This window comes from Chiloscyllium plagiosum, unplaced genomic scaffold (genome assembly GCF_037043375.1).
Source record: "Chiloscyllium plagiosum isolate Xiang-an unplaced genomic scaffold, Cpla_swu_hap1 HiC_scaffold_17, whole genome shotgun sequence".
Taxonomy (NCBI): Eukaryota; Metazoa; Chordata; class Chondrichthyes; order Orectolobiformes; family Hemiscylliidae; genus Chiloscyllium; species Chiloscyllium plagiosum.
Window position 1 is genome coordinate 5,247,513 of NW_028270155.1, and position 12,810 is coordinate 5,260,322.

At 56.5% G+C, this 12,810-nt stretch overlaps 1 protein-coding gene across 2 annotated transcripts in view; it reads left to right on the forward strand.

Annotated features, from left to right (window-relative positions):
- Positions 1-12,810, forward strand: part of cdh16 (cadherin 16, KSP-cadherin) — a 178,661-nt gene that overhangs the window by 69,887 nt on the left and 95,964 nt on the right. For both annotated transcript variants that reach the window (XM_087995561.1, XM_087995562.1), the window contains exon 11: positions 2,357-2,548. In XM_087995561.1, the coding sequence (XP_087851687.1) occupies positions 2,357-2,548 (192 nt within the window). The remainder of the gene's footprint in view (positions 1-2,356; positions 2,549-12,810) is intronic.

Sequence of the window (12,810 nt, forward strand, 5' to 3'; positions counted from 1 at the left end):
CTTTAGGACCAGTGACCATAGTTTTATTAGTTTTAAAACAGTTATGGAGAGGGATAAAACTGGTTCACAGCTTCAAGTTCGAAATTGGGACAAGGCAAATTTGTACAGAATTGGACAGGATTTGCAGGGGTTGATTGGAGATTGGAGTAGTTTGTTTGCAGGCAAAGGGATGTCCGGCAAGTGGGAGGCCTTTAAAAGTGAGATAACTAGAGATCAAGGTTCATATGTCCCTGTGAGGGAGAAGGGCAAGACTAGCAGGAATAGGGAACCCTGGATGACAAGAGATATTGAAGCTTTGACCAGAAAGAAAGGAGGTGGCGTGGCTCAGGTACAGGCAGCTGGGATCGAGGGAATCCCTGGAGGTATACAGGGAATACAGGAGTTTACTGAAGAAGGAAATCAGGAGGGTGAAAAAGGGACACGTGATAGCCTTGGCTGAGAAGATTAGGGTGAATCCAAAGAGGTCCTTTAAGTATATTAAAGGCAAAAGAATAACTAGAGAGAGAACAGGGCATCTCAAGGACAAAGTGGACACGTGTAGAACAACATGAGATGGGCGAGGTTCTCAATGAGTATTTCTCCTCCTGTGTTTACCATGGAGAAAGACAAGACAACTTGGGAGCTTGGGGAAGTTAGTGGTGATATCTTGGGGACCATCCATATCACAGTAGAGGTGGTGTTGGATGTATTAGAATGTGTGCAGATGGATAAATCTCCTGGTCCTGACCAGATATATCCATGAACATTGCAAGAGGCTAGAGAAGAAATTGCGGGGACCCTGGCTGATAGTTTTGCACCGTCGTTAGGCCTGGGTGAGGTCCCAGAAGATTGGATGGTAGCGAATGTTGTGCCATTATTCAAGAAGGGCTGCAAAGAGAAGCCTGGGAACTATAGACCAGTAAGCTTAACATCTGTAATGGCTAAGTTACTTGAGAAGATTCTGAGGGATAGGATATATGTGCATTTGGAAAGACAGGGTTTGATTAGGAGTGGTCAGCATGGCTTTGTGAATGGGAAAATCATGCCTCACAAATTTGCTACAAATCTTTGATGAAGTGACCAGGAAGGTTGACGAGGGCAGGGTGGTAGATGTAGTTGATATGGATTTCAGTAAGGCCTTTGATAAGGTTCCACATGGTGGGCTGCTCTGGAAGGTTAGATTGCATGGAATCGAGGGAAACCTGGCAAATTGGATACAAAATTGGCTTGATGGTGGGAAGCAGAGGGTAATAGTGAAATGATGCTTGTTGGACTGGAGGCCTGTGACTAGTGGAGTGCCTCAGGAGTTGGTGCTGGACCCATTACTGCTTGTAATCTATATCAATGATTTGAATGAGAACGTACAAGGCATGATTACTAAGTTTGCAGATGACATTAAAATATGAAGTATCGTGGACAGTGAAGGTGGTTATCAGAAATTGCAGCAGGACCTTGATCAGCTGGGGAAGTCGGCTGAGAAATAACAAATGGAGTTTAACACAGGTAAGTGCAAGGCCTTGCATTTTGGAAAGTCGAATCAAGGTAGGAGTTTCATTATGAATGGTAGGGCCTTAAGTAGTGTAGTGGAGCAGAGGGATCTTGGGGTTCAGGTGCATGGTTCTCTGAAAGTGGAGTTCACAGGTAGACAGGGCAGTGGAGGAGGCTTTTGGCACACTGGCCTTCATCAGTCAGGGCACTGGGCAGAGAGGTTGGGACGTTATGTTGCAGTTATACAGGTCGTTGGTGAAACCGCACTTGGAGTAGTGTATTCAGTTTTGGTCACCTTCCTGTAGGAAGGTGTTATTAAACTGGAAAGACAGCAAAAAACATCTACAAGGATGTTGCCTGGACTCAATGTCTGAGTTATAGGGAGAGGTTGGACAAACTAGGACGTTTATCTTTAGAGTGTGGGAGCCTGAGGGGGCTCTTATAGAAGTGTATAAAATCATGAGAGGCATGTATAGGGTGAATGCACTCAGTCTTTTTCCCAGGGTTGGGGAATCAAGGACTAGAGGGGAAAGAATAAAAGGGAACCTGAGGGGTAACCTTTTTACACAGAGGGTGGAATGAGCTGCCAGTGGAAGTGGATGAGATGGGTACAATATTTAAAAGGCATTCGGCCAAATACTTGGATAGGAAAGGAAGGATAGGAGCCAAATGCAGGGAAATGGGGTTAGCGTTTTGTTCAGCATGGACCTGTTTGGGCCAGAGGGCCTTCTCCATGCTGTAGGACTCTATAACTCCATCAAACACTCCCAGGACGGGACAGCAAAGGGTTAGATACAGACTAGGGCTCCTTGTTGTAAAGTATTTGAGGTAGAGATTGGTAAATGTTCTGCTATTGGTTCATTGGTCTCTATCCATTGCTGTGATTTAGTTTGGTCCATTCACCGTTGCTGAGAACACTGACATTGGGAACCTGATCACCACCATCAATGTATCAGACATGGATTATCCATTGACCAGCAGTTGGCTTGTTCAATACACCATTGAGGCTGGGAACGAGCAACACCAATTTGGAATTTCCCAAGAGGAACACAGCAACACTGGCAGCCTCTCATTAAATAAGGTGCACCTGGGATTGCATCTCTCTCCCTCAGTCTTTCACTTTATTCCTCAATCTCTGTCTCAATTTCTGTCCATGACTACTCACTGCCTAGTATCTGACAGTCCACTCACTGAGTCTCCTTTTTGTATTTTCCTTTCTTCTGTCTCAATTTTTCTTTCTCAAGTTGTCTCCATGTGTCTCTCACCACCTCCTAGGCTCTGTTTCCCTCTCTATCCCACCTCTCTTTCTCTCTCTCCCTCTCTCAGTTTGCCTTTGTGTCTTCTCCATTCCTGTACCGTCTCCTCATTTTATCAGGATCTCTCCATTCTTCTCCAGCTTTCTCTTTCTGTCTCTCTCCATCTTTGTTTTGGTCAATTCTCCTCTCAACGGTCTAGTCTGTGTTCATCCCATCACTGTCCCATCACTTACCATTTGGTCCCCTGTCTTTGTCCACATCCCCCAGTCACTCTCCACGTGTCCCTGTCTCTCTCTGTGTGCCTGTCTCCCTCTGCATGTCCCTGTATCCCACCCTGTGTCCCTGTCTCTGTCCATATGTCCCTGTCTCCTTCCGCGTGTCCCTGTCACCTTCTGCGTGTCCCTGTCACCTTCTGCGTGTCCCTGTCTCCCTCCGTGTGTCTCTGTCTCCCTCTGTGTGTCCCTGTCTCCCTCTGTGTGTCCCAGTCTCTCTCTCCGTGTCCCTGTATCTCTCTGCATGTCCCTGTCTCTCTCTCCTTGTCCCTGTCTCCCTCCGTGTGTCTCTGTCTCCCTCTGTGTGTCCCTGTCTCCCTCCTCGTGTCCCTGTCTCTCTCTGCGTGTCCCTGTATCTCTCTGCGTGTCCCTGTCTCTCTCTCTCCGTGTCCCTGTCTCTCTGCGCGTGTCCCTGTCTCCCTTTGCATGTCCCTGTCTCCCTCCGCGTGTCACTGTCTCCCTCCATGTGTCCCTGTCTCCCTCTACGTGTCCCTGTCTCCCTCTGCATGTCCCAGTCTCCCTCCGCGTGTTCCCGTCCCTCTCCATGTGTCCCTGTCACTCTCCCCGTGCGTCTCTGTTTGTCTCCATGTGTCCCAGTCACCCTCTGTGTGTCCCTGTCTCTCTCTCCGTGTCCCTGTCACCCTCTGTGTGTCCCTGTCTCTCTCTCCGTGTCCCTGTCTCTCTCTCCGTGTCCCTGTCTCTCTCCGTGTCCCTGTCTCTCTCTCCGTGTCCCTGTCTCTCTCTCCGTGTCCCTGTCTCTCTCTCTCCGTGTCCCTGTCTCTCTCCGTGTCCCTGTCTCTCTCTCCGTGTCCCTGTCTCTCTCTCCGTGTCCCTGTCTCTCTCCGTGTCCCTGTCTCTCTCTCTCCGTGTCCCTGTCTCTCTCTCCGTGTCCCTGTCTCTCTCTCCGTGTCCCTGTCTCTCTCCGTGTCCCTGTCTCTCTCTCCGTGTCCCTGTCTCTCTCTCCGTGTCCCTGTCTCTCTCCGTGTCCCTGTCTCTCTCTCCGTGTCCCTGTCTCTCTCTCTCCGTGTCCCTGTCTCTCTCTCCGTGTCCCTGTCTCTCTCCGTGTCCCTGTCTCTCTCTCTCCGTGTCCCTGTCTCTCTCCGTGTCCCTGTCTCTCTCTCTCCGTGTCCCTGTCTCTCTCCGTGTCCTTGTCTCTCTCTCCGTGTCCCTGTCTCTCTCCGTGTCCCTGTCTCTCTCTCCGTGTCCCTGTCTCTCTCTCCGTGTCCCTGTCTCTCTCTCCGTGTCCCTGTCTCTCTCCGTGTCCCTGTCTCTCTCTCTCCGTGTCCCTGTCTCTCTCTCCGTGTCCCTGTCTCTCTCTCTCCGTGTCCCTGTCTCCCTCCGCGTGTCCCTGTCTCTCTCTCTCCGTGTCCCTGTCTCTCTCCGTGTCCCTGTCTCTCTCCGTGTCCCTGTCTCTCTCTCTCCGTGTCCCTGTCTCTCTCCGTGTCCCTGTCTCTCTCTCTCCGTGTCCCTGTCTCTCTCTCCGTGTCCCTGTCTCTCTCTCTCCGTGTCCCTGTCTCCCTCCGCGTGTCCCTGTCTCTCTCTCTCCGTGTCCCTGTCTCTCTCCGTGTCCCTGTCTCTCTCCGTGTCCCTGTCTCTCTCTCTCCGTGTCCCTGACTCTCTCCGTGTCCCTGTCTCTCTCTCTCCGTGTCCCTGTCTCTCTCTCCGTGTCCCTGTCTCTCTCCGTGTCCCTGTCTCTCTCTCTCCGTGTCCCTGTCTCTCTCCGTGTCCCTGTCTCTCTCTCTCCATGTCCCTGTCTCTCTCCGTGTCCCTGTCTCTCTCCGTGTCCCTGTCTCTCTCTCTCCGTGTCCCTGTCTCTCTCCGTGTCCCTGTCTCTCTCTCTCCGTGTCCCTGTCTCTCTCCGTGTCCCTGTCTCTCTCTCTCCGTGTCCCTGTCTCTCTCTCTCCGTGTCCCTGTCTCTCTCCGTGTCCCTGTCTCTCTCCGTGTCCCTGTCTCTCTCTCCGTGTCCCTGTCTCTCTCCGTGTCCCTGTCTCTCTCTCTCCGTGTCCCTGTCTCTCTCTCCGTGTCCCTGTCTCTCTCTCTCCGTGTCCCTGTCTCTCTCTCTCCGTGTCCCTGTCTCTCTCCGTGTCCCTGTCTCTCTCTCCGTCTCCCTGTCTCTCTCTCTCCGTGTCCCTGTCTCTCTCTCTCTCCGTGTCCCTGTCTCTCTCCGTGTCCCTGTCTCTCTCCGTGTCCCTGTCTCTCTCCGTGTCCCTGTCTCTCTCTCTCCGTGTCCCTGTCTCTCTCCGTGTCCCTGTCTCTCTCCGTGTCCCTGTCTCTCTCTCTCCGTGTCCCTGTCTCTCTCTGTGTCCCTGTCTCTCTCCGTGTCCCTGTCTCTCTCCGTGTCCCTGTCTCTCTCTCCGTGTCCCTGTCTCTCTCCGTGTCCCTGTCTCTCTCTCTCCGTGTCCCTGTCTCTCTCTCCGTGTCCCTGTCTCTCTCCGTGTCCCTGTCTCTCTCTCTCTGTGTCCCTGTCTCTCTCTCTCCGTGTCCCTGTCTCTCTCTCCGTGTCCCTGTCTCTCTCCGTGTCCCTGTCTCTCTCTCTCCGTGTCCCTGTCTCTCTCTCCGTGTCCCTGTCTCTCTCCGTGTCCCTGTCTCTCTCTCTCTGTGTCCCTGTCTCTCTCTCTCCGTGTCCCTGTCTCTCTCTCTCCGTGTCCCTGTCTCTCTCTCTCCGTGTCCCTGTCTCTCTCCGTGTCCCTGTCTCTCTCTCTCCGTGTCCCTGTCTCTCTCTCTCCGTGTCCCTGTCTCTCTCTCTCCGTGTCCCTGTCTCTCTCTCTCCGTGTCCCTGTCTCTCTCCGTGTCCCTGTCTCTCTCTCTCCGTGTCCCTGTCTCTCTCTCCGTGTCCCTGTCTCTCTCTCTCCGTGTCCCTGTCTCTCTCTCTCCGTGTCCCTGTCTCTCTCTCTCCGTGTCCCTGTCTCTCTCCGTGTCCCTGTCTCTCTCTCTCCGTGTCCCTGTCTCTCTCTCCGTGTCCCTGTCTCTCTCCGTGTCCCTGTCTCTCTCTCTCCGTGTCCCTGTCTCTCTCTCCGTGTCCCTGTCTCTCTCTCTCCGTGTCCCTGTCTCTCTCTCTCCGTGTCCCTGTCTCTCTCCGTGTCCCTGTCTCTCTCTCTCCGTGTCCCTGTCTCTCTCTCTCCGTGTCCCTGTCTCTCTCTCTCCGTGTCCCTGTCTCTCTCCGTGTCCCTGTCTCTCTCTCTCCGTGTCCCTGTCTCTCTCTCCGTGTCCCTGTCTCTCTCTCTCCGTGTCCCTGTCTCTCTCTCTCTCCGTGTCCCTGTCTCTCTCTCTCCGTGTCCCTGTCTCTCTCCGTGTCCCTGTCTCTCTCTCTCCGTGTCCCTGTCTCTCTCCGTGTCCCTGTCTCTCTCTCTCCGTGTCCCTGTCTCTCTCCGTGTCCCTGTCTCTCTCTCTCCGTGTCCCTGTCTCTCTCTCTCCGTGTCCCTGTCTCTCTCTCCGTGTCCCTGTCTCTCTCTCTCCGTGTCCCTGTCTCTCTCTCTCCGTGTCCCTGTCTCTCTCTCTCCGTGTCCCTGTCTCTCTCTCCGTGTCCCTGTCTCTCTCTCCGTGTCCCTGTCTCTCTCCGTGTCCCTGTCTCTCTCTCTCCGTGTCCCTGTCTCTCTCTCCGTGTCCCTGTCTCTCTCTCTCCGTGTCCCTGTCTCTCTCTCCGTGTCCCTGTCTCTCTCTCTCCGTGTCCCTGTCTCTCTCTCCGTGTCCCTGTCTCTCTCTCCGTGTCCCTGTCTCTCTCTCCGTGTCCCTGTCTCTCTCCGTGTCCCTGTCTCTCTCTCTCCGTGTCCCTGTCTCTCTCTCCGTGTCCCTGTCTCTCTCTCCGTGTCCCTGTCTCTCTCCGTGTCCCTGTCTCTCTCTCTCCGTGTCCCTGTCTCTCTCTCTCCGTGTCTCTGTCTCTCTCTCTCCGTGTCCCTGTCTCTCTCCGTGTCCCTGTCTCTCTCTCCGTGTCCCTGTCTCTCTCTCTCCGTGTCCCTGTCTCTCTCTCTCCGTGTCTCTGTCTCTCTCTCTCCGTGTCCCTGTCTCTCTCCGTGTCCCTGTCTCTCTCCGTGTCCCTGTCTCTCTCCGTGTCCCTGTCTCTCTCTCCGTGTCCCTGTCTCTCTCTCTCCGTGTCCCTGTCTCTCTCTCTCCGTGTCCCTGTCTCTCTCTCCGTGTCCCTGTCTCTCTCTCTCCGTGTCCCTGTCTCTCTCTCTCCGTGTCCCTGTCTCTCTCTCCGTGTCCCTGTCTCTCTCTCCGTGTCCCTGTCTCTCTCTCTCCGTGTCCCTGTCTCTCTCTCTCCGTGTCCCTGTCTCTCTCCGTGTCCCTGTCTCTCTCTCCGTGTCCCTGTCTCTCTCTCTCCGTGTCCCTGTCTCTCTCTCTCCGTGTCCCTGTCTCTCTCCGTGTCCCTGTCTCTCTCTCTCCGTGTCCCTGTCTCTCTCTCTCCGTGTCCCTGTCTCTCTCCGTGTCCCTGTCTCTCTCTCTCCGTGTCCCTGTCTCTCTCTCTCCGTGTCCCTGTCTCTCTCCGTGTCCCTGTCTCTCTCTCTCCGTGTCCCTGTCTCTCTCCGTGTCCCTGTCTCTCTCTCTCCGTGTCCCTGTCTCTCTCTCTCCGTGTCCCTGTCTCTCTCTCTCCGTGTCCCTGTCTCTCTCTCCGTGTCCCTGTCTCTCTCTCTCCGTGTCTCTGTCTCTCTCTCTCCGTGTCCCTGTCTCTCTCCGTGTCCCTGTCTCTCTCTCCGTGTCCCTGTCTCTCTTTCCGTGTCCCTGTCTCTCTCTTTCCGTGTCCCTGTCTCTCTCTCCGTGTCCCTGTCTCTCTCTCCGTGTCCCTGTCTCTCTCTCTCCGTGTCCCTGTCTCTCTCTCTCCGTGTCCCTGTCTCTCTCTCCGTGTCCCTGTCTCTCTCTCTCCGTGTCCCTGTCTCTCTCCGCGTGTCCCTGTCTCTCTCCGCGCGTGCCTGTCTCCCTCCGCGTGTCCCTGTCACCCTCCGCCTGACCCTGTCTCTCTCTGCGTGTCCCTGTCTCCCTGTGCATGTCCCTGTCTCTCTCTGCGTGTCCCTATCTCTCTCTGCGTGTCCCCGTCTCTCTCTGCGTGTCCCCGTCTCCCTTTGCCTGTCCCTGTCTCTCTCTGCGTGTCCCTGTCTCCCTTTGCATGTCCCTGTCTCTCTCTGCGTGTCCCTGTCTCCCTCTGCGTGTCCCTGTCTCCCTCTGCGTGTCCCTGTCTCTCTCTGCGTGTCCCTGTCTCCCTCCGCGTGTCCCCGTCTCTCTCCGTGTGTCCCTATCTCTCCGTGTCCCTGTCTCCCTCCACGTGTCCCTGTCTCCCTCTGCACGTCCCTGTCTCTCTCTGCGTGTCCCTGTCTCCCTTTGCGTGTTCCTGACTCTCTCCGTGTGTCCCTGTCTCCCTCCACGTGTCCCTGTCTCCCTTTGCATGTCCCTGTCTCTCTCCGTGTCCCTGTCTCTCTCTGCGTGTCCCTGTCTCTCTCTGCGTGTCCCTGTCTCCCTCCGTGTATCCCTGTCTCTCTCTGCGTGTCCCTGTCTCTCTCTGCGTGTCCCTGTCTCTCTCTCTCCGTGTCCCTGTCTCTCTCTCCGTGTCCCTGTCTCTCTCTGCGTGTCCCTGTCTCCCTCCGTGTGTCCCTGTCTCTCTCTGCGTGTCCCTGTCTCTCACTCCGTGTCCCTGTCTCTCTCTCTCCGTGTCCCTGTCTCTCTCTCCGTGTCCCTGTCTCTCTCTCCATGTCCCTGTCTCTCTCTCCGTGTCCCTGTCTCTCTCTCTCCGTGTCCCTGTCTCTCTCTGCGTGTCCCTGTCTCCCTCCGTGTGTCCCTGTCTCTCTCTCTCCGTGTCCCTGTCTCTCTCTCCGTGTCCCTGTCTCTCTCTCCGTGTCCCTGTCTCTCTCTCTCCGTGTCCCTGTCTCTCTCTCCGTGTCCCTGTCTCTCTCTCCATGTCCCTGTCTCTCTCTCTCCGTGTCCCTGTCTCTCTCTCCGTGTCCCTGTCTCTCTCTCCATGTCCCTGTCTCTCTCTCCGTGTCCCTGTCTCTCTCCGTGTCCCTGTCTCTCTCTCCGTGTCCCTGTCTCTCTTTCCGTGTCCCTGTCTCTCTCTTTCCGTGTCCCTGTCTCTCTCTCCGTGTCCCTGTCTCTCTCTCCGTGTCCCTGTCTCTCTCTCTCCGTGTCCCTGTCTCTCTCTCTCCGTGTCCCTGTCTCTCTCTCCGTGTCCCTGTCTCTCTCTCTCCGTGTCCCTGTCTCTCTCCGCGTGTCCCTGTCTCTCTCCGCGCGTGCCTGTCTCCCTCCGCGTGTCCCTGTCACCCTCCGCCTGACCCTGTCTCTCTCTGCGTGTCCCTGTCTCCCTGTGCATGTCCCTGTCTCTCTCTGCGTGTCCCTGTCTCTCTCTGCGTGTCCCCGTCTCCCTTTGCCTGTCCCTGTCTCTCTCTGCGTGTCCCTGTCTCCCTTTGCATGTCCCTGTCTCTCTCTGCGTGTCCCTGTCTCCCTCTGCGTGTCCCTGTCTCCCTCTGCGTGTCCCTGTCTCTCTCTGCGTGTCCCTGTCTCCCTCCGCGTGTCCCCGTCTCTCTCCGTGTGTCCCTATCTCTCCGTGTCCCTGTCTCCCTCCACGTGTCCCTGTCTCCCTCTGCACGTCCCTGTCTCTCTCTGCGTGTCCCTGTCTCCCTTTGCGTGTTCCTGACTCTCTCCGTGTGTCCCTGTCTCCCTCCACGTGTCCCTGTCTCCCTTTGCATGTCCCTGTCTCTCTCCGTGTCCCTGTCTCTCTCTGCGTGTCCCTGTCTCTCTCTGCGTGTCCCTGTCTCCCTCCGTGTATCCCTGTCTCTCTCTGCGTGTCCCTGTCTCTCTCTGCGTGTCCCTGTCTCTCTCTCCGTGTCCCTGTCTCTCTCTCCGTGTCCCTGTCTCTCTCTGCGTGTCCCTGTCTCCCTCCGTGTGTCCCTGTCTCTCTCTGCGTGTCCCTGTCTCTCACTCCGTGTCCCTGTCTCTCTCTCTCCGTGTCCCTGTCTCTCTCTCCGTGTCCCTGTCTCTCTCTCCATGTCCCTGTCTCTCTCTCCGTGTCCCTGTCTCTCTCTCTCCGTGTCCCTGTCTCTCTCTGCGTGTCCCTGTCTCCCTCCGTGTGTCCCTGTCTCTCTCTCTCCGTGTCCCTGTCTCTCTCTCCGTGTCCCTGTCTCTCTCTCCGTGTCCCTGTCTCTCTCTCTCCGTGTCCCTGTCTCTCTCTCCGTGTCCCTGTCTCTCTCTCCATGTCCCTGTCTCTCTCTCTCCGTGTCCCTGTCTCTCTCTCCGTGTCCCTGTCTCTCTCCGTGTCCCTGTCTCTCTCCATGTCCCTGTCTCTCTCTCCGTGTCCCTGTCTCTCTCCGTGTCCCTGTCTCTCTCCATGTCCCTGTCTCTCTCTCCGTGTCCCTGTCTCTCTCTCTCCGTGTCCCTGTCTCTCTCCATGTCCCTGTCTCTCTCTCCGTGTCCCTGTCTCTCTCCGTGTCCCTGTCTCTCTCTCCGTGTCCCTGTCTCTCTCTCCGTGTCCCTGTCTCTCTCTCTCCGTGTCCCTGTCTCTCTCCATGTCCCTGTCTCTCTCTCCGTGTCCCTGTCTCTCTCTCTCCGTGTCCCTGTCTCTCTCTCCGTGTCCCTGTCTCTCTCTCCGTGTCCCTGTCTCTCTCTCCATGTCCCTGTCTCTCTCTCCGTGTCCCTGTCTCTCTCTCTCCGTGTCCCTGTCTCTCTCTCCGTGTCCCTGTCTCTCTCTCCATGTCCCTGTCTCTCTCTCCGTGTCCCTGTCTCTCTCCGTGTCCCTGTCTCTCTCCGTGTCCCTGTCTCTCTCTCCGTGTCCCTGTCTCTCTCTCCGTGTCCCTGTCTCTCTCTCTCCGTGTCCCTGTCTCTCTCTCCGTGTCCCTGTCTCTCTCTCCATGTCCCTGTCTCTCTCTCCGTGTCCCTGTCTCTCTCTCTCCGTGTCCCTGTCTCTCTCTCCATGTCCCTGTCTCTCTCCGTGTCCCTGTCTCTCTCCGTGTCCCTGTCTCTCTCTCCATGTCCCTGTCTCTCTCTCCGTGTCCCTGTCTCTCTCTCTCCGTGTCCCTGTCTCTCTCTCCGTGTCCCTGTCTCTCTCTCCGTGTCCCTGTCTCTCTCTCCATGTCCCTGTCTCTCTCTCCGTGTCCCTGTCTCTCTCCGTGTCCCTGTCTCTCTCCGTGTCCCTGTCTCTCTCTCCATGTCCCTGTCTCTCTCTCCGTGTCCCTGTCTCTCTCTCTCCGTGTCCCTGTCTCTCTCTCCGTGTCCCTGTCTCTCTCCGTGTCCCTGTCTCTCTCCCTGTCTCTCTCCGTGTCCCTGTCTCTCTCTCCGTGTCCCTGTCTCTCTCCGTGTCCCTGTCTCTCTCCGTGTCCCTGTCTCTCTCTCTCCGTGTCCCTCTCTCTCTCCGTGTCCCTGTCTCTCTCTCCGTGTCCCTGTCTCTCTCTCCGTGTCCCTGTCTCTCTCCGTGTCCCTGTCTCTCTCTCTCCGTGTCCCTGTCTCTCTCCGTGTCCCTGTCTCTCTCTCCGTGTCCCTGTCTCTCTCTCCGTGTCCCTGTCTCTCTCTCCGTGTCCCTGTCTCTCTCTCCGTGTCCCTGTCTCTCTCCGTGTCCCTGTCTCTCTCTCTCCGTGTCCCTGTCTCTATCTCTCCGTGTCCCTGTCTCTCTCCGTGTCCCTGTCTCTCTCTCTCCGTGTCCCTGTCTCTCTCCGTGTCCCTGTCTCTCTCTCTCCGTGTCCCTGTCTCTCTCTCTCCGTGTCCCTGTCTCTCTCCGTGTCCCTGTCTCTCTCTCCGTGTCCCTGTCTCTCTCTCCGTGTCCCTGTCTCTCTCTCCGTGTCCCTGTCTCTCTCTCCGTGTCCCTGTCTCTCTCCGTGTCCCTGTCTCTCTCTCTCCGTGTCCCTGTCTCTCTCTCTCCGTGTCCCTGTCTCTCTCCATGTCCCTGTCTCTCTCTCCGTGTCCCTGTCTCTCTCTCCGTGTCCCTGTCTCTCTCCGTGTCCCTGTCTCTCTCTCTCCGTGTCCCTGTCTCTCTCTCTCCGTGTCCCTGTCTCTCTCCGTGTCCCTGTCTCTCTCCATGTCCCTGTCTCTCTCTCCGTGTCCCTGTCTCTCTCCATGTCCCTGTCTCTCTCTCCGTGTCCCTGTCTCTCTCTCTCCGTGTCCCTGTCTCTCTCCGTGTCCCTGTCTCTCTCTCCATGTCCCTGTCTCTCTCTCCGTGTCCCTGTCTCTCTCCGTGTCCCTGTCTCTCTCTCCGTGTCCCTGTCTCTCTCCGTGTCCCTGTCTCTCTCTCCGTGTCCCTGTCTCTCTCTCTCCGTGTCCCTGTCTCTCTCCGTGTCCCTGTCTCTCTCTCCGTGTCCCTGACTCTCTCTCTCCGTGTCCCTGTCTCTCTCTCCGTGTCCCTGTCTCTCTCTCTCCGTGTCCCTGTCTCTCTCTGCGTGTCCCTGTCTCTCTCTCTCCGTGTCCCTGTCTCTCTCTCCGTGTCCCTGTCTCTCTCCGTGTCCCTGTCTCTCTCTCCGTGTCCCTGTCTCTCTCCGTGTCCCTGTCTCTCTCTCCGTGTCCCTGTCTCTCTCTCTCCGTGTCCCTGTCTCTCTCCGTGTCCCTGTCTCTCTCTCCGTGTCCCTGACTCTCTCTCTCCGTGTCCCTGTCTCTCTCTCCGTGTCCCTGTCTCTCTCTCTCCGTGTCCCTGTCTCTCTCTGCGTGTCCCTGACTCTCTCTCTCCGTGTCCCTGTCTCTCTCTCCGTGTCCCTGTCTCTCTCTCTCCGTGTCCCTGTCTCTCTCTCCGTGTCCCTGTCTCTCTCTCCGTGTCCCTGTCTCTCTCTCCGTGTCCCTGTCTCTCTCTGCGTGTCCCTGTCTCTCTCTCTCCGTGTCCCTGTCTCTCTCCGTGTCCCTGTCTCTCTCTCCGTGTC